At 40.6% G+C, this 20,715-nt stretch overlaps 1 protein-coding gene across 3 annotated transcripts in view; it reads right to left on the reverse strand.

Annotated features, from left to right (window-relative positions):
• Positions 1-20,715, reverse strand: part of taok3a (TAO kinase 3a) — a 62,517-nt gene that overhangs the window by 28,173 nt on the left and 13,629 nt on the right. For 2 of the 3 annotated variants that reach the window (XM_080043522.1, XM_080043523.1), the window contains exons 2-7: positions 13,206-13,332; positions 6,422-6,658; positions 3,729-3,800; positions 2,784-2,885; positions 2,435-2,480; positions 417-513 (exon numbers count right to left, since the gene is read on the reverse strand). In XM_080043522.1, the coding sequence (XP_079899648.1) occupies positions 417-513; positions 2,435-2,480; positions 2,784-2,885; positions 3,729-3,800; positions 6,422-6,553 (449 nt within the window). In that variant the 5' untranslated portion in view covers positions 6,554-6,658; positions 13,206-13,332. The remainder of the gene's footprint in view (positions 1-416; positions 514-2,434; positions 2,481-2,783; positions 2,886-3,728; positions 3,801-6,421; positions 6,659-13,205; positions 13,333-20,715) is intronic. The other variant, XM_080043524.1, reaches the window with a different exon arrangement.

The following is a 20,715-nucleotide window of genomic DNA, read 5'->3' on the forward strand; positions in this document are numbered from 1 at the left end:
AACGCAAATCGAATAGCAGTCTAGAATAACACCATAAAATTTCAAAAATCTATCGTATTATGCATAGCACTGATCTATTTATATGTTTCATGTGTGTAATCAAATGTTTTTTATGTATTTTTTCAGCAATGAGACTTTTGATAACACAGAACAGTCAACGGGATCCTTATGGCGCCATTAATGGATGCCTACCATGTTTCTCTGCCATAAAAGATAATATTGTATTGATAATGGACAGGAGGGTTGTTACGGCTTCACAGTGATATTGAGGAAGGAGCATACAGTAGATAAGTACAGACGTGCGGTTTTACAGCTTAATTAGTACACGGCTGCAATAAAGGGAGAGCTTATCTCATCTTCTCTGGTTTTTGCCGAAGTCCTGCTGGGAAATGTTTGAAACAAGGAAATGGACTGACCTGTGAATCATATTATGAGAATGTAGGTAAGCCAGTCCTAGCAAGGCACCGTGGGTAATGGCAGCAATTTCCAACTCTTGGAGTGGTTTCTTATGAACTTGGGGAGAAAAAAGTACAGTTAAAATGACAACATTAAAAAAAACTTGAATTAGCTAAAACAAGAACTCTAAGGGCTGGTTTCACAGACATGGATTAAGCCTAGTTCTGGACTAAATTGTACTTTCAATAGACAATCTCCATTCAAAATTCCATTTAGTCCAGGACTAGGCTTAATCCATGTCTGTGAAACTGGCCCTAAATGTTTGACACAAAGGCCTACACACTGCAAATGTAAGACATCAGAGCTACGTAATAAAACATTTAGAAAAAGAAAATCTGTACCAATTAATCCTGTTTAAACAGCAATAATAAAATACTCCCTTGGCATCTACAGTATGAATTAGATACAAACAGATGTAATGTGGGCTCCTAAACTTGCTCTTTGTGGACTGTTGCAGTTAACAGAGAGACGACATGTCAAGGTTAAATGTCAAAGCAGAAATAAAGCTGAGGAATTTTTGAAAAAGGCTTAAGTCCCAAACGCAGGCCGGGGCCAACTGTCATGACTGTGTATCTACGTCAGTGATGAGTACACACACTGGTGCTTAAAATAACATGTAAGGTTCAGGTCAGAAATGCTTGGAGGCTAAACAGACAGGCAGGTTGACGTTTTGAGAACTGGAAAATGTTCTTTTGGCCATTTAAAAAAAGCAGTTAAGGTAGAAACTAAATATAGATAACACCATCCATCTGTAGAGAAGACCACATAACCACACTTCAGTTATGAGCGAGTAGATTCTACATTTAAATTATTTTATTTTATGAACTTACTCTTGGATATTGCTGCAGTGATTCACCCGACAATTATTTTATGTTCATGTGTCTATATAACATCAAATGAAAACCCTTAAAAACAAATATTTTTTGAATGGTTAACGGATGTTATGAAATATCTGGAAAGCTAGAAAAAACTCTTTGAGTGCAGCCATCTAGATAGATGTTCATATTCACCCAATGCCTTACAGCAAATGAAAATGAAAGACCACAGTCTACTGTAGTCAATTAAACCTATATGCACAAGCTGCTTCTGGGTTAATGAGGCTGGTTTCATTTGCCTGCACTCACGTAGGCTTGAAGATTGTGAACCAAAAACAAAAGTAGTACATTTAAAATGTTGTGTATAGTGAAACGTTTCTTATACCCAGCAGAGAACAACAAAGGGCCCTCTCTTGATTTGGCCCTGTCACTACCACAAAGTATGCTCACATACTATCCCTGCGTTCCGAATCGCATACTTTCTACTATATAGTATGTAGAAAAAAGATTTAGGATGTCCCGATTCTTGTGGCCAGAGTTAGGATGGTTAGAAGTACCCGGATGTCCTACTTCATCCGGCCAAGATTGTTAGTGTTGAAAACTGCATCCTATTTGGGCGATTCTGACCCACAATCCTCCATATGAAAACAAACAGGGATGCGACGGATATAAAAGCATAGGCAAGATCAAGGCGCAATGTTATCATGAAATAAAAGAGAAAAAGTATGTCCCAATAGTATGCCTAGTGCATCCCAACTAGATTCTTGTTATCGTCAGATGTAGTATGTAGAATAGAAAAAAGAAATAGTATGCCGCATCGAATCGCATACTGTATGCGATTCGGAACGCAGGGTATATTTAAAAGGAATAGGCGGACATTTTAGGAAATGCACTTGTTAAAACTGTCTTTACAATGATCTATGTTAGCTTAGCTTAGCATAAAGACTGTAAACAGGGGAAAACAGCTAGCCTGGTTGTGGCCAAGGGTTAAAAAAAAAGTCTGCCTATCAGCACCTCTATAGCTCACACACTTACTCACTTAATCATTAAAATAACTTTAATGGAAACACAAGTATTGGCCTTATAGGGGGAGGGTGGTTACAACTTGTTTGTTTGTGATTTAATTGTGTGTTCCCACATTACACATTGATAAAAACACTTACCCTCTAGTAAATCTGATGCGGAGCCCAGGCAGTACTCCATCACCAGCTGAAACAGAATACACCTGAATAAGTTATCGTTCACATGGTGGGCACTTCATTATAAAATGTCATTGATATTGCTTCAGGTCAAGTTTGTAAAAGTTGAGTTTTTTTAAGTTCTCTGCTTAAAACTCTCGTTATGATGTCTGCCTTAGAGAAACAGTAGAAGGTGGAGGAAGAACACGGTCAGTAGGAGAGGAAAAGACATACAAGAACAAAAAAGATACAGTAAGCTGACAACTTTTGCAATGCTGTCTGGAACAAAGACAGGAATTACGACAAAAGGAAATGTAGAGAAGGATCCACTAACCCAGGCAGTGTTGTCTTTCAAGTAGCAGCCTTTGTACTCAATCGTGTTTGGGTGTCGCAGCTGTCCCAAAAACTTGACCTCCTTAATGATGTCCTGCCACTTCTGCCAAAAAAAAAATACAATCACGGTAACACTTAAGTGGGAAACACTGTAACTTCGATTGCAATGGCACAGCTGGCATCACTAGAGTTACCACTCAAATGGGTATAGTGGCTTTTTATTCATCTGTAAGTATTGTGTATGGAGATGCAGGAAAGTGTTTTAATAGCACAGCCAACATGATAAACAGTAGATTATCATGTATTCTGCATATAGAAAATGTTTTTAATGTTAACTCTCTTGCCAGAAGAAATTATGTAGCAGCCGAAAGATAGTTAAGAACATTGAGAAATGTCTTGCATAAAATCTATAAATCAATAATTCACAGGTTCATAAAAAGACTGATTTCATTACCCACAGAGATTGTGGAATATAAGCTGTGAACACAACGGAAGCCTTCTGAAATATATTTGTGCTTAAACTTTTTCAGTGGTTTGCTTGAGGGAGGTACATGTTTGTTCCAAACTTTGCATCTGGTGGGAAGTAGTTATTTTTGGATATTATTTCTGTTCCTTTAGGGTTATAAACCACCACAAATGAGACATCTCACATGCTCACAAGCTAGTGACACGCTTTGGGTGAGCATAATTACAGAATGACTCAATGCTGTCGTTGCATGTTGAGCTCTCTGCTGCTCTTACAGTTACTAGATTTGTACCAAAAAGCAACTGAAATACATGTTGTCTGACTGTGGCCAACTAAATGTCAACTTGACCTCAGCCTTGAAATATGACCCAGAGACACAACCACCAAATTATGGGGATGCATTTATTTACAGCGTCAACGTGGTTTTGAAGGCAGCGTTTGGCATGTCTACGTGCGCCTATGTGTGACACTGTTTCTTACTTCGGTAGTCTGCTTGCCATTATAGGACATCTTTTTGATGGCCACCACCTCGTTGGAGTACGAGTTTCGGGCCTGGAGAGGAAAAACGGAGAGATATCAGATTCTTGTCAGGAAGAAAAATTTAACAGACAGACAAACATCTCAAAAAACACATAAAGTTATCCTTTCAAAAGACATCACACGACCAATTTCAAGATTTTTCTTTTGTGGTCAAAACACTGATCAAAATTTATAAAAGACACCTAACGGACTGTTTAGAAAAATTATGTCGATTACGAAATTACTTTATAAATATCCATTTTCCTAATTAAGCACAGTAAATAATTATTCTGAATAAAAATCTTACCAATAAAATGTTGTTTCACACATTTTTACAGCAGGGAAAATATGACTTTTCTGTGGACTGTATCATAATGCATTTACAAAGCAATACATCTACAACAGAGTAATACTCCAGTACCAGATTCTCTCATTTGAATCTAAACAAATGGCCTCCTGATCAAAGTGCTCAACTAAGTGATGCCTGCAGGTAAGTGATGTGTGGTTATTCTGCAGCTACTGTAAGTGTTGAGTAGTCTGTGCACATCCACGCGCCCATCCTAAACCCGTGATGTTAACCTCAAAGGCATTAGGCCTTATTGACAGCTATGCTGCGGCTCAGCATAAGCCCTTATCTCGGCTTCATCCCACTTACAAATGAATGGGAATTTCATGTTGAGATTCAAAGGAATTACTGTAACAGCAGGCAACAGAAAATTCCCATTTGATATTTTTTTCAGATTCATTTGATCCCTTTGATTGCTCGTCAGTTCATGCCATTCCCCCTGGTGAAGTGTATGGATAGAAGGTTAAAGAGAAGATAAAAAAACATAATCTAATGTCCAATTATTGATGCATACAGACTAATTGTCATTGCGGAGAAAGGGGGTGTATATGCTTACAAGATGCTAATTCATTTACCACACTAAAGTGGCAAGTGTTCATAGCCCTGGGAGATAGGCCTGCATACCCAGCAGGGGGTACTCCCCTATTCTCAATCTCTTCTATAATGGAGTTCCTCGCTAGCCTTCTCATGCATAAGCTATGAATACACATACAATTCAATAAATGTATTTGACTACGCACGCTTTAACAGAAAAAAAAAAAAAAAGAATTAAGATAAATTTGCAGATGGAGCCACTGTACTTTTCTCTTTGATCGTGCACCTAACCTGCAGCTATATTTTACAGTATTAATATTGCAGACATTTACTTCTTAAATGTGTCAGAAGATTCAGGTTTGGTGCACAGGGGATTAATGGTGAGTAAGCAACAAGGCCCTGAATTTCGAAGGTGTTTTGAATGTTGCCCCATGTCAACCTCCACCAGTTTATTTGGGTGCGTAGAGTTTAGCAAGTTGGATGTAAGAAAGGTCATGCTTTACAATGGGATTGTTAAGGGGCTCTGAGTGATATCAATGTCGATATACCCCTATGTGTCTGCACTAATCATTAGCAATACGCTTTATGAGCAGCAGCTAGTGATTGGCTGTGATTTTGAAATACTTTTTCACTGAAGCTGCTGAGGCTAACGGCTAAAGCTTCACTAGTTGAAATGCGGACAGCATAAGTGTGTCAGTGAGCACAGCGCTGGAATCAGAGCTGGATTTAGAGGCACACACTGGAGCCTAGCCAGACAGACAGGGGCACAAGGGCTACTAGAATGTTGTGAGTGTGTGTGTGTGTGTGTGTGTGTGTGTTTGTGTGTGTGTAAAAGGACATGGGATAGAAGAGGAAATCCTGCCCCACTATTGACAGCTTCTTTTTTTCTATTCCAAGCAAGCAGCTGTGTTAGGAGGGAGGGAGTGCGGAGGCTTAATGCCCCCAGCTTTGCATCTGGAGGAGAGAACTGAAGAAATTAAGAGAGAGCAGAGAGATGAAGCATGTGCTTTCAACCCCCACTTCACGCAGCTTTAGAATCAAAGGCTTGATGAGTAATTAGTGATGATGAGATTAATAAGAAAGGCTACAGAGAAAGTGCTGAGAAGGAACGGGTCTCCACGTAATTGCATTCAAAGAGCCCATAATGTAGAGGGCTACTACGCTCACGACAAGTGTACAAATCAATGAATCGATAAATGACTATGTAGGGTAGCTAGTTATTAAATAAATCAAAGCTATAATCATGTATTAGTGATCATCATGGGGCAAAGAGAGGCTGCTTAATGGTAGTATGACTTCTTCAAATGATTCAGCACCTCATTCACGTTCTGCCTTTTAATGTTGCAAGTCAATACATTCTTCCACCAATTGCAAGACTACTATACTTTTTGTCATTTTACAAAAAGTATTTGCCTCACAAGCCAGTATCTTTCAAAACCGTCAAGGTTAATTTGTTTTATTTAAGGTGGGGTCCTCATGATCCACTACCTGTCCGTACTGTGTGTGTTAATACACAGCCTAGGCTTTGTAAACAGGCATGTTGCTGGCTATGGTTGCCCTCTTTGTTCTTCCCCTTTGTTTACATACCAGTTGAGGAACTAATTGATCATGAGGAGATATTCACTGATTTGGACATAAAGTGATATTTCAGAATCGCTGATTCCACCTTAAGTCCGAAACCTGATCAGACTTGCTAAGCCGTTACGGGGTGTACAAAGGCACATTCTTGAGAAACAAAATCTTACAGTACACAAATTCATGAATTGGCACTTACAAAGTAGACAGCTCCGAAGCTGCCATGCCCGATCTCGTGCAGGTCACAGAAGACATCTTCGGGGTCATCTTTGAAGAAGAGGTCGGCCAGCTCGGGGTCCTTCGGCACCCCTTTCCGTGTGGACGACGGCATTATGGGCTGGACATGGGCTAGGCGGTGAGGACCAGGCTCACATACGCACTGCTGCTGCTCCAGCCACCAGACGTCCACAACGGGCCCGGCATTGGCCAGCTAGACCTGGGAGAAACACAAGAGGGAAGAAGACAACAAGATGAGCTTATTACATTTTCATTGCTGAGCACCGAGCTGTCTAGCTTTTAGAATATGTTTCCTCAAGGCTAATTATGCCGATCCCCTTCAATGTGACACTAAGCTGCTGCTTGAAAATGTAAACACAACAATTCTTGTGAAAAGAAAGTCTTGAACTGACCAAAGAAGGAGTTTATTAACCTTTTGACTACAGTGGACAGCTATTTGAAAGCTGTTTTCTTACATATGCATGGGTTTGATGGAATGGTTGTACATCATCCATTACAGGGGATTCATATTATTATCATAATGCCTATTGAATTTTATATTTGACATAATGTGTCATTTGTTAATCGGTTTGTTAAACATATATCACTGCATTTGAAAAACTTCTTGTAAAATGTGCGTTAAAAGAAAAAGAAATTCATTTATTTTTCATGCATTAAGAGGAAAAAATCCTGACCCAGTTTGTTGTATTTCATGCATAAAAAGTTTATAACTTTTATGAACATTGTGTAGGATTATTAATATTATAATTACTTGTCGTCGCTAGGTAGTAACACTAATAATATGCATGCTAAAGCATTACACTGACACACAAACAACTTAGGCTGATAAATCCTGACATCATTTTGTCTAATGTGACTTCCCACTCCCTTCCAAAAATACTCCATGTGTGGTAACTTGCGCACTCAGTGTCTACACCTTTCTGTGTTTGCGTGTCTGTATTTGTGTGTCTCATGGCCAGCTGATGGGTGATAAAGTAGGAAAAAAAAACAGTCACATGATGACGGCTAGCTGTCTAGTCCGGCTGCTCATCAAAGTCACAGTCACAATTGCTCACGTAAACATGCGCACACACGCGCACACACACACACACGCGCGCGCGCACACACACACACACACACACACACGCACTCACACTCGACAGCTGAAGCTGAGTCACTGGTGCACTATGCCCACAGTGTAACAGTTGTCTGTGTGCGTGCAGAAACACACACTCAGGCTGAATGTTTTGCATCAAAAGGCTGCAGCCAGGCCGCCAAGCGTACACGAATCCCGGACACCCTGCTCCAGTTAGCTTCACTGCACATGGGTCGCAAACACACAGTCGCATACTATGTCTCTCATTCCTGTTTCTCTCTCTCTCTCTCTCTCTCTCTCTGTCTACCATGAAATGTCTGTGCACAACGGCCATATGCAGCAAGCAGAATCTGGCTCTAAAGGCCTGCACCCACACAGAGCAAGCTGACATACAGGCAGAGGCAGCAAGACACACAGGCACCCAGGCACCCAGGCCAAGACGCTAAGTATCAGCATCATCCTAATCCCTTGCTCTAAAAGGGATCTAAGCCATCACACACCCACTGCAGAAATATCAGTCTCCGAGGCAAAGTTCTGTGCCCTCTGTTCCATGGGCACCCCATGCCTTAAGATGGCAGCCTTGAAGATTTGGAGCGATTCAAAGGCTGTACACATTATTGTATTAAGGAACTTTAAAAAAATTACATTGATAGGGATATCTTAATTAAATAGCTTATTTTTCCCAATCTGAATGCTAAAGTTAAGTTTTGCTGTACACATGATTAAGCATTATTTGGAATATCAAGCCCCAACCACAGCGAGTTCTACAAGCATCCAATGCGGAAGTGACAACAATTGCAGTTGCACCAGGTGGCCACTAGGGGCAGGTTTCAAAACAGAGCAATTTCTCGTTGACTCCCATGTTAAATATGCCATTTTCACAGGATTATTAAACCTATTTAAGGTCTGGTACAAAAAAAAACATTCTAGTCTGTATGTTTAGGTCATATCTCAATGACAACACTGAAGGGACAACAACAAACTTTACCAAGAGGTTGTAAGGTACAAGGGAAAACACCCAAGGTCTCAATTATGGCTTCAAGACTCGGCATCATCATACTGTCACTGTTAACAATGGCTGAAGGCAGCTTGAAGCTATTTTTACTGTGTACATTTAAAAGGGAAGGTTATGTGTTGTCATTTAGCTTATAACTTTGATAACTAAAGATTCCAATTCCAAAAATTGTGAGAGAATGCTGAGCATTCAGGCTGTGACTTTTAATTTAGATATTTATTTCTTACCATATCCCTACAGAAGTTTAGAACCTTGCCAACCTGCAGAGCTGCTGTCACAGGAAAACTTCAGCATTGGAATTGCAGCCAGTTCTACTGTAGTCTGACCAAAGTTAATTTCATGGAATTAAGCTTCGACTTCTCTCTAAGAATATGCCAGAATCAACAACAGGCATGAGGGTTTCAGTTTAGCTGCTTACGTAAGGTTATAGATCACATAATGTAAACATGCTTACAAGTTTTTTGCCTTAAGGCATCTCTCGGTCACTCTGAGAAGCATTAAGCCCTCAGCTGAGACCTCCACATCTGTGATGAATGAGCAGCAGAGTATGGTAATGGAACTACATACAACCTGTAGGTTTCAGCTTCTTCTATACAGTATGGTTACTAGAAGTTAAATTAAAAACACTTGGTTACCCCGTGTGTGTGTGTGTGTGTGTGTGTGTGTGTGTGTGTGTGTGTGTGTGTGTGTGTGTGTGTGTGTGTGTGTGTGTGTGTTCATGCGTGTTAGTGTACCTGTGTTATTATGTGTGTGTCAGTGTGTCTCCTGGTTGCATCAGCACTGCCCGTCTCTCCTGCTTTAGCTCTCTAGTTATCTACCGAAATAAATCCTGACACAATCTCCATCAAAAACACAACCACAGCACAAGCGTGCGCGCCAATAGAAAATTAGACAAGAAAGAAAAGAATAAAAATTATAGAGGAAAACCAAAATTGGGGTCAAATGATGGACTACGAAGAAGAGAGATAGAAAGAAAGTAAGAGAGAGAGAGAGAGAGAGAGAGAGAGACTGACTAACTTAGTGAGCAGTTTTACCCCCCGTGAAGGTGCTTTAAAATGAGATCTAAACCACAATTCAGGAAGGAGTCGGAGCAAAAGACGAATGAAAATGGAGAAAATGAAGACCAAAGACATATAATGACTCTAGTCTCTGCACACCTCCCTCTCACACTCTTCATCCTCTCCTCTTAGATGAGTGAAGTGATGCAAGGTGGCAACAACAGGTTGTAACACAGGGGGCCTGGTAAAGCTGTCTGGCAAAGCACGGTGTTTGGACAATTTGCTCTGTGTGTGCGTGTGCGTGTGTGTGGTATTGTGCTGATAGAGAGTTGATTAGGCAAATGGCTTAGACAGATTAAATGCTTGGTGTGTGTGTGAGAGAGAATTACATGTCTACAACTAAACCACTGCATTGTTGCACTGTAGGCCTACTCAGGTATGCATTAGTGTGTATTGCCTTGCATGCACGCACTGCTGTCTCCGCGAGTAAATGAGACACTGTGTGTGGGGGTTAATGTGGGGGTGGGTAATGGTGCAATATATTTATACAATGTACAAATTACATGTAAAAGAGATTATATGCTTTGTGTTAATCTGGTCTCGGTTTTTTCAATAATGATAAAACTGATTTTGCACTGAAAGACTTAATAACTATATCTCAGAGTTTTGACATTTTTGTCCGGAGAAGTTTTAAAACATAATGAATTAGATTTTTACCCCTGCATTTTCCCCTGGCAGCATTTAAGAGTTAAAAGAAACACAAGTGACTGGCTGATATTCAATATTTGACATTGGCCAGTACAATTACTTTTCAGGTCCGTAAACGCCATCAAATAGACAAGAACATATTCCGGGACTTTTCCACTACATGCATAAATGTATCGAATCCGGGCCAAATGAATAACATGTATACACAGGAAAACACACAAGCAGAAACACACAAACAAACAAATACTGTACACACCCACCCTCAGGGCCCCTGTTGGCGGTGTTATGACTAATTGATGTTTACAGCATGTTGTTGCAGGACAAAGTCCACCAGGCTTGTGGATATCACATTGTCGACTCTCGGCCAATGACATACAAGAATACAAACCATAAGAAAATTGCCAAGAAATATAACTTCAATCAGTAGTATTGATTTAAATAGTATATGTACTAATTTAATATTAAAAACGGGATTGCTTTCAGACAGAGCTACAGTCTGATAGATAGTGGGCTGAAACACATCCAGCTTTGGGCATAAAAAATAAAACGGTCCACAACATTTTGAACTGACTCCAGTTACAGCCGTCTTTGCAAGATGCAAAAAACTTAAAAATTAAAGAGCTGTCCCGAGTCAATGCTTTCTCTTTAACACTTTAATTTCTATTTGTCAACCATTCTCTTTTATCAGTTTCTTTCAAAAGAAAATCTCTGAAGAGAAAGAAAATCTGAGTTTGTTATCACTCGTTCTGCGTCTCCTGGGTTTGTCTGTGTTCTTTTTTAACTCTTATGAGAGTGCAAATGAAGTGCATGATTCTGAGTGTGTGCATATTAAGTATGTCATTATGAAAGTGTGTGCTTGCGTGTGTCTGATATTCGTTTCAAATCGTACGAGAAAATATATCTGCGCCACAATGCAAGTGTCCATGTGTGTGTGTGTGTGTGTGTGTGTGTGTGTGTGTGTGTGTAGCCAGGGGGTTTAGCGGCTTACAGCCCCCCTACCGGCTTAGGCAGGAACAGGTATTAGGCAGACTGTGGGAATTCTTACTGGGATTAATATCGGCAGCTCTAATCAGAAACGGAAAAAAAGAGCTGGTAAATCTGCTAAATTGTGCACTGAGACAAAGTGCGAGGGCAGTTTGTATAAGTAAGAATGACGTAATGTTTCCGTTCCCTTAACTCCCATTATAGAGAACAAGCTTAGTGCTTTGGAGTGGTGTGGTATGAAGGTGTGTGTGTGTGTGTGTGTGTGTGCGAGAATGTTAGTGAGCAAGGAAGCCTGGATCATAAAGCACATACACTCTTAAAGAAAAACAATTATTATCACTGCGCTTCCATAATCCCATCTAATAAAATCTTAAAGACTGCTAAGATCTGAGGCTCTATCTCTTTGCAGAGTGCAGGGTCCGTGGAGAATACTGCATGCGTGTGTGTGACGTCTCCATGCGTGTGTCTGTGCATGCATGCCTTCTGCATGTCATTAACCTCATTATGAATGATATCTACAGGCAGAGTGCCACGTTGCATGGTGATGACGAGCACATTTAAAAACAGGCCAAATGTGTTAGTGGAGTTTCTCATCAATATAAATTATGTTAGTCAATACTATAATATAATAATAATATGTGTTTCCATTCTATGGTAAATACGCACAGGCAAGCATGGAAAGCGTATCTGAAAATGAATCTACTTAATCACAAAAAAATTGACAGATAACTCAAAATCCAATTCCAAATCCATTTCAAATCTTTATTAAAAATCTATAGAGTTCTACCTTATTTCATGTGAAATAGTAGAAATAGTAGTATATAGGTGTCCATGCATACACAGACACTCACTAACAAACTTAATAGCAAAATAGCTTAATTCACAGCCAGGTCAATTCTCCACAAAGGGCTCTAAAACGCCTCAGTCATATGATGTTTCTATACCACTCCCACTTATTATGTCTTGCTAAGTCATATTTATGAGACACACAGCAAAACCTCCCATATATCTGAGCAGCTGAGTATTGCACTGCTATTAATATTATTGTCAAATAAAAACCATCATACAAAGATCCTACATTCAAACTGAATCCACTGGTTAGTGTTGGCTCCATGTGCTATGATAACAAGCTGACAGAAGGATTTACGTCATGGCCCAATTCACAAAAGACAAAACCACAGACAAACAGTCAATCCCTACAGCTTGAGTACGCCTGAGCAACACAACCTCCAATGAACATTAGAAGAAAAACAAAGCACAGACAATCATCTTAGAAACAGTGCTTTTCAAAAAAACATCTTTATTTTGAAGCTACCTACCATTTTCTTACCAGATTAAAACTGTAACATTTCAGTTTTAGTAATCATACAAAACAAAACACACTGACAATGGTCTGTACTTAAACCTCTCTAAATAAATGACCATTTACCAAAATAACTAGTTTGGGCAACCAGGCCTCTAGTTTAAAAGTATCCAAGAAATTCCCTTTTTTTGCATGCTGCCAACAAGCAACCTCAAGAGTCAGTTACAGTATGCTGCAGCAGTCCCCACACCCAGGAATTCACATATACGCACTCAGACAACTTGGGAAAGCCACCATATCGGCCACAGAAAGTTCAGATTCAGCGTTAATTCAGTGTGACAGAGGTTTGGTCGGCTGTTGTGTATTGTAGAGACAGCCAGCAGGGCAGCAAGCTTTCATTATGAGGCAAACAAAACCCTGTGCTGGCTGCTCCAACTGCTACATGAAGGGGATTTTCACACAGACACACACACACACACACACACAGACACACAGACACACACACACACACACACACAAACAGCTAAGAATGAAAACGAAGAATGAAGGCATGGTGACCTCAATCAGACAAAGTGTGAGTTGGTCTGTTTGATTCTTGCAACAATCTGCTTAACAAGAGAGAGCATCCTGTGTGTGCATCTGACGTTTGCTTTGTTAACCTACCTTAAGGAAATGTGTGAATGTGGTGTGTCAGACTGGCCTCCGTCTCCCCCCCTCTCTCTCTCTTTCCTTAGTTTAAGTCCAGAGTGACTTCTTGCCGACTTTCCTCATGACTGGAATGACGCTGCTCCTGAGGTAGGAAAGGAGGAAGAAACAAAAATATAAAGACGATTATAACACACCCTCTATTTTTAAAAGTGGTGTTCTTTTGACTCTGACAAATGGCTGATACACATTGCTACTTCTGCAAGCAGAAATATAAATAAGTTTGACTTCCCTTGTCTTTTTTTGTATTGTATATTTTTGCTTTTTACCAAACACATGACCATGAGTGACAGGACTAGCAGCCTACGGGCATCTCCACAGCAATTTATTATTGCATGTTTGCTTTATAGCACAAAAGGTTGCCGCTTTGGAGCTCATAAAACATGAGGGGAGCAAGAAGAAGGCAATGTTTTATTCCTACAAACCTACAAATCTTTCAAATGTCCTAATGTCCTTTTTTCATCAGCTTCAGGAAAGATGATTATATAAACTCAGAATGTTCAGAGGATATGTGGTCTCAATTCTTAGATGTATTGCCACTAATAGTATCATCAGTATAAGATAATTATTTATTTATTTAGTAAATAGTGAGATCCAGGACCAGTCTTCCTGTTAACTGATTTTCCACACCTGTTTCTCCATACTCAGGGCAACAGGGAGTCCAATGTCTATCCCTAAATGCATTGGGCAGACCGTTTCTCATAAACTAACAGACTTGCCATTTTATACCAGAGAAGTGCCTCCTGTTTGCAGCTGAACACATCCTCTTTCTTTCCCTTTTCAAATACACAAGTTCAAGGACACTATCAACACAGTGCTATAGACACCCACAAGCAAGCACAAACTCCATACTTCGCTTTCTCTCCCACACACACACACACACAGTATTTCTATACACACATACTTCAAATCTGAGCGAGTTGTCTTGACAGCAAAACGCTGTCAGCCACCGTTTTGTTTTGACAAGCAGGTGGAGCAGAATCCGCATAACCAGAGAACACAACGTGACCTGATAAACATACACATTCATGTCATTGACAAGACTAGCGCACAATAAGCAACCAACTGTTGTCCACATTGAGGCTGACAATAAGGAAGTAGAGTACATCCATTATTCAGTACACTGTAAATTACACTGACCTTTGCATTGAGACACTTAAAGCTAATAGTGCGTAACTTCTGTTGCTCCCATAAGGAATTTTATTTCATTACAACAACACTGTCAAAATATCTACACGAGGTAAGCCTTGGGTGATCACGCTTGGAGTGTATACCTTCTGCTGTACTTCCAGGTTATTTATTAGCAGTAGAATCAACAACTGATACATTACTTGGGCACTTCTCGGTTATTTTCTCGACAATCGCGTCAACATTCACTTGTATGAAAAAGCTACGCACTAAAGCTTTAATTATTGTGTTGAAACAAATTGGAGTGGCTCCTTTGTACCAATTCCTCACCCTGCCCGCTTGTATTTTTGGTTTCACTCGCCTAACCTCCACCTCTCTCTTTTTGATCTTGGCGGAGCGGCAGATTGGATACTCAGAAGAACCGCATTTAATAATAAAAGAAGGAGAGAGGATGGAGGGATGAGAGGAGGGATAAAAATGTATTGTGCCCCTTCTGAGTGTCCCTGAATGATTTATAACACAAACTGACGCTTGCGCATGAGCCTCTGGGGGAAGTTGTGGCTGCACTTCTGCACCTCTCCGACCAGCTTGGCATTTGTGTCTAACCGACAAGAGAGAGGTAAAGATGGACTTAGAGAGAACATGAAAAATATGTTAAGGGTGATTGTGTTCATGTGTTCATTTTCAAGAGGCCTTTAGATGTATCATAATGTACAGATACAATCTTAACATATGCTACTTTCAGTACTGCAACGCATGATTACTTCAATTCTCAAGTAATCATTTGTTGTTATCCTAAGTTTAGAACGTGAGTCTATTCTTTTCTCAATAGCAAATTCCTACTGTGGGGTTAAGGTCGGTCAATGCCAGTTTCTAACAAATAAAGAAAGACAAACATAATACAGTACCAGAGGCTTTCTGACCAAGTTCGTTGGTGCATTGGTTAATGATAAAATGATTGATTTGATTTCAAACTCCTACTTTACGTTCCCTGTTTCCTGACATACGCTGTCATATATGAATCATAAAGCCTGAGTCACAAGCCGTCAATTTCAAGAGGCAGAACTTGGCGAAGCAAACTGTTTTTCGACAACCTTGTAGGCCTATTGTATTTCTGTTCTCGGGCAAAACAATCCACTGGGACAGCTTTCAGAGGGATTGGCCAAACAATTCATCAAGCTGGATGCCATATCGGGTATCACACAGGGACTTAGGCCAAGTCCAGGCCTCTTTCTGTTTTAGTCTTTCACATTTAGACTTCCAGGAGTTTATGAAATGTTGTCATCCACGATGACATCACTTCCTTGATGATTACCTTGGGAATTCTGTGTAGAGGGAATCATTCCACAAAGCACCACTGAGCAAGTCACAAAACATTACATTCTTTCACAAATATTTCTCACTATAGCCATCAGCACTTGGCTTAACAATGTTGAACCAACTAGCTCTTAGATGCACACTAATGCACACATTCACAACCAGTTATATAATACATTGTATTTATTATAACATTGAGCCCTGATTTGCCAGAATTTAATCAATGATAATGAGACTCAATATTCACACATTTTACACATGAGTGCCATTGTCTATTGATGACTGAGTTGTGCTTTCGATGAGTCATGCTGGAGGTACAGGTGCTTTGAATCACACGTCCCATAGTGAAATACTGCTTGACATAAAGCAGAGACAACCGAATGAGAGACCATTTCCACATTTCCCCGGATGAAAATAAACTAATCCACCGAGATATAGGGAAACTAAACATTATGTCCTGATTATCCTGCCAGGGCGGCATGGTGTGGATTTTTATAGCAGTGACTCATTTTCACAAAGTCGAGAATACAAACACACGCGCACGAGCACACACACACACACACACACACACACACACACACAGACAATCACACACAACGCTCTAAAGCAGGATTTAGAGACTTCTCATCTCAGGAGCTTAGTGACACTATTGAGACACATGCATACAAACACACATAAACTACTCTTACCATCTCAGATTAACTTTAAGGCTAATACCTAACACAAACGTGTGTGTTGGTGGATTGACGAAAAAAGCGACAAATTAGTGACCCACGGTGTAGGTCCTACACACTGACTTAAAACCATGGACAAACTCAGAAACCTGTCATTTATTTGAAGCGATATGATCTTGCTGCTTAACAGTAAACAACCAAAACATTTTAACAGTCGTCTACTTGTACAGTGCATGTTGAAAAGTTGAACTTGAACTAGCCCATGACCTTTGAGAGACCTTTTATTTCCATCTGGGGATACATCGCTCACCAGAGATAAGCTCCTGAGCCTTTCAATCATTCACTTTAACAATGAGCGGGACAGTAAACAATCAGTCTCTTTGGACAAGAGTTTTGGGCAATGCGCTTATCCTTTCCAAAAGCCGCTGCCCTTAAACAAGTCAAACAACTGGTATTTAACAGGAGATTGACTCTACTGAACTATTCAACCTGCTTTGTGTCACCCCCACCATACACTGTATAAAGAGGTCACCATTGTGTTTCCAAAGTGTATTGGCCCTTGGAGTTATCCTTTTTCTCATATACAGTCTGGGGCTGATGGTCCAGCGCTGTGAACTTGGCGGTATGCCCGTCGCCTACATTTCCCCAGCTATTTGGGTATTTCAAAGCAGGAAGCTGTTGGTCAATGTGTGGTAACAAGGTGCAACAACTCTAATGCTCTACTTGTATGTCAATAAAGTAAACAAGCGCTCAATAGTGTCAAGGCAAATCATTCACACTATATCAGGAGTGCAGCTCCTCTTTCGCCCTCAAGCTTCTTCAGGTCAATATCAATATAATATGGAGCAGTTTTGTGATTTTATCCATACACCCTGTAAAAAAACATAATCCCACTCACGATGAAAAGTCAATCTTTTAGATGGATTGCAATGGGTAAAACCCAAATTTATCTCAATGACCCAAAGATCAACATTGGTGAGTAAAGAAAGCCATTAGTATTACTAATGCCAGTAAAATCCAAATCTCCCAGATAATCTAACATAAGACATATGCTATGCAAGCTCATACACACACACACACAGTTTCAGCCACACACATTCTGCCCCACAAAGACCATCCATCATTCAGTGTGAAAGCTTTTTTTGGAGCAATCCCATGGATCCAGAGTGTGTGTGAGTGTGTCCCTTCGGAGTGAAGCTGGAGTTCTCTATTAAAGCTATTCATCTTCTCTGGCAACTATCAGTGCTCGCTCCTTTTCAGTTTTTTTCAACCTGGTCAAAAGTGTGTATGGTCAACTGTTTGGCTTTTTCCAACCCCAAACCGTCACACACACACACACACACACACACACACACACACACACACACACACACACACACACACACACACACACACACACACACACACACACACACACACACACACACACACACACACACACACACACACACACACACACACACACACACACACACACACACACACACACACACACACACACACACACACACACACACAGAGAGAGAATGGAACAAGCAAACACACTAAGTGCAGTGTCACAGCGCGCCGTCACCAGGCTATTCAATTATTCAACAGTCCCTTACAGACAATTTTGCACATCAGAGAAAGTGAGGGAGGAGGAGCAGGCAGTGGCCCATGGGTGCCACGTGCGGGGATTGAGTGTTACCGAGATCAACAGGTTACACACTCACAACAGGATAGAGAGCTGAAGAGCAGGAGAGCTCAATGCCTTTTGCAATGGAAGCTGCAATTTAACCAAAACAACTAATGAGATGCTATTTCACTTTCAAAGTGGAGTGGATCATTTTACATGCCGTAGCCAGTAATCCAGTACAAACTTAACAATGATTACTTTTCCCCTAAACTGTTTATAAATTTAAGGAAACACTAGAGCTTTTTCACAATCAATCATAGGTTCGGTCACACTCTTTATTTGTCTAGAACATTTTGGGAAAATATCAAGGAAGCACATAAATATATGTTTGATGTAAAAGAAAGGCTTAAATTATACATATCTTTGGGATAAGATGTATGCCATGGAGTATGTTATGTCATTTTCTTTTCTCTTGGGCAATCATTTTGGTCGAACTCTATTTTTTAAAAACCCAGAGTAGTACTAGTTCATTACTCCGAAAGCACGACTCCACCAGCGCCACCCCCTCTAAACTGACTCACTGAACAATCACCAGCAGCACGTGTGTTGGACTTAATTCAAATTTGGCCTGAAAAACCACTCAATTAAAATATGAGGCGATTTGCACAGACTGAGTGCAACTTAGTGGCAAAGCCTTGGCCATTGTCCCAAGAAGAATTGGAAATAAATCAATAAAAAAACCAAAAAACATGACCCCTGAATGACCTAAGGGCTAACACTAACACCGTTTGGGCACAGGAGGGATAATGTGAGCAGCAGCTTCAGTAGAGCAGCAGCCTCGAGGTGCATTTAGAGACAGTACTGGGAGTAGGTCACCTGCATTTTGAAAGTGCTTGATACACAATCACTGTAGTTATGCATGGAACAACAAGACTTATTTAATTATGCTTTGGCTTGTATTTACGAGCGTGTGTACAACTTGTGAAACTCAAGCAGTTACATGGCCTGTGTAGACAGCTGGATTTATCAAAAATAAGAGCGTATATTTCATAACTGTAATCCGTGTTGACACGCCGTAACCTAAATCAAAATCTATCCTGCATAACTTTGGCTTCCAGCAGTGGGTCAGTAAGAGTATGAACAGTACAGGACACTTTCCCATGTAAGTTTGTAGGACAAGTATGACAGCGTCTGTGTGTTATGAGCTAATTGTTCATCTTTGAATTAAAACTGAGAGAAAGAGATGAAGAGGGTGTGACTGAGAAAGAGACAAAGGGACAGAATGGGGGGAGTACATCATGATGAGACTCGTGAGCTTCAAATCCATTTCCCTCCCGCGGATCATTCTAGACTTTCTCCAATCCCCGTGGGGAGGAGTCCTTTAGAAAAACTACCGGGCCAATCAGGACCAGCGATTTGACCTAACGTTAGTCTGGTAAAGTCAAAGGCAGCTTCTGATTGGTTCATGTAGTAGTCAATCTAGCCTCGGGAGACCAGCCATATCTCACAAGCTTATTCATTGATCTATTGACGTCAACGATCACATGAACAAAGCAGGAGCTAACTGACAGAAAGTGGGGAGGGCCCGGTCTGACTGGAGGCTAGATTGATGACTGCATGAACCAATCAGGCACTGTAGGATGGGGAAGGGCTCCTCCCCACCAGGATCAGAGAAAGTCCAGACTGATCTGTAGGAGAGAAATGAATGAAGCTTGCGAGATAATGGCTGGTCTCACCACCAGGTAGGAAACCTGTCTGTAGAGAGTATGTTCTGTTGTGTTTCTTTAATGTCAGTATTGAACAAAAGACTCCCGTTCCATTCACCCTCCAAAGGTTTTTCCACAGCCAACCCGTTGTTATGTCATAAAAGGAAAAGCCCAGATGTAATAAATAACTGAATAATGAATTATGACTGTACTGCTTTTAGATGTACTAGCTCCTGGTTGCTGGAATATGCATGCTGGCATTCGCTGACATGTCAAAGAGAGCCATCATTAATGTTATGAATTACACATAAATGTCTGTTATGACATAGTACCGTCCTCTAGGCTAGCAGTCCTTCCGAATGGGCACACATTCAAATCTACACACCATAACAACACAGAGGACGGAGAGTACAGACGCAACAGCTGTATTGATGTACGGACAATGACCTTTGTGTCCAGAGCTTTTCCTCTACAAGATAATCATCAAACATTAATCTATGTTTATCTTCTACTTTTTTTGCCATTATGAGGAGCCAATTCAACAAGGCCAACGTGGGAGGTGATTACTGGAGTATTATCGCTGCCTCTGCAGGAATGGACAGTTTTATATCTGAAGCTGAAGCAAACAAGAGTCGCTACCTGTCCATACTGTTTGCGCGCTGAAAAAAAATCCAGTGTAATACACAGCCTAACTTCCCATTGCAGCTCAAATATATAATTCTTGTTATCATTAATAAGTGATGGGTCAACAATCTTTGTGGGAACATCTTCCCGCACAACCCTTTTGTCTTTGAAACATTTTGTTTCACCTTTACATTTACTGGGTCATGCTCAGGTGATGGTCCTAAACTAATGAGCCCATATCAGGGATCAATGACTGGAGACACCAGCCAATCAGAGGGTTAACAGGGTGTAATCTGTAATGCACTGGCCCACACACTAATTTAATCCATAATGCTGGTCACTGGGTTCAACAGAGAATCTGTCAGCTCAGTTTTGTGACGTCCACTATCAGTAGAAAAATGTAC

This window comes from Ammodytes marinus, assembly GCF_949987685.1.
Source record: "Ammodytes marinus genome assembly, chromosome: 2".
In the NCBI taxonomy this organism is placed as follows: Eukaryota; Metazoa; Chordata; class Actinopteri; order Uranoscopiformes; family Ammodytidae; genus Ammodytes; species Ammodytes marinus.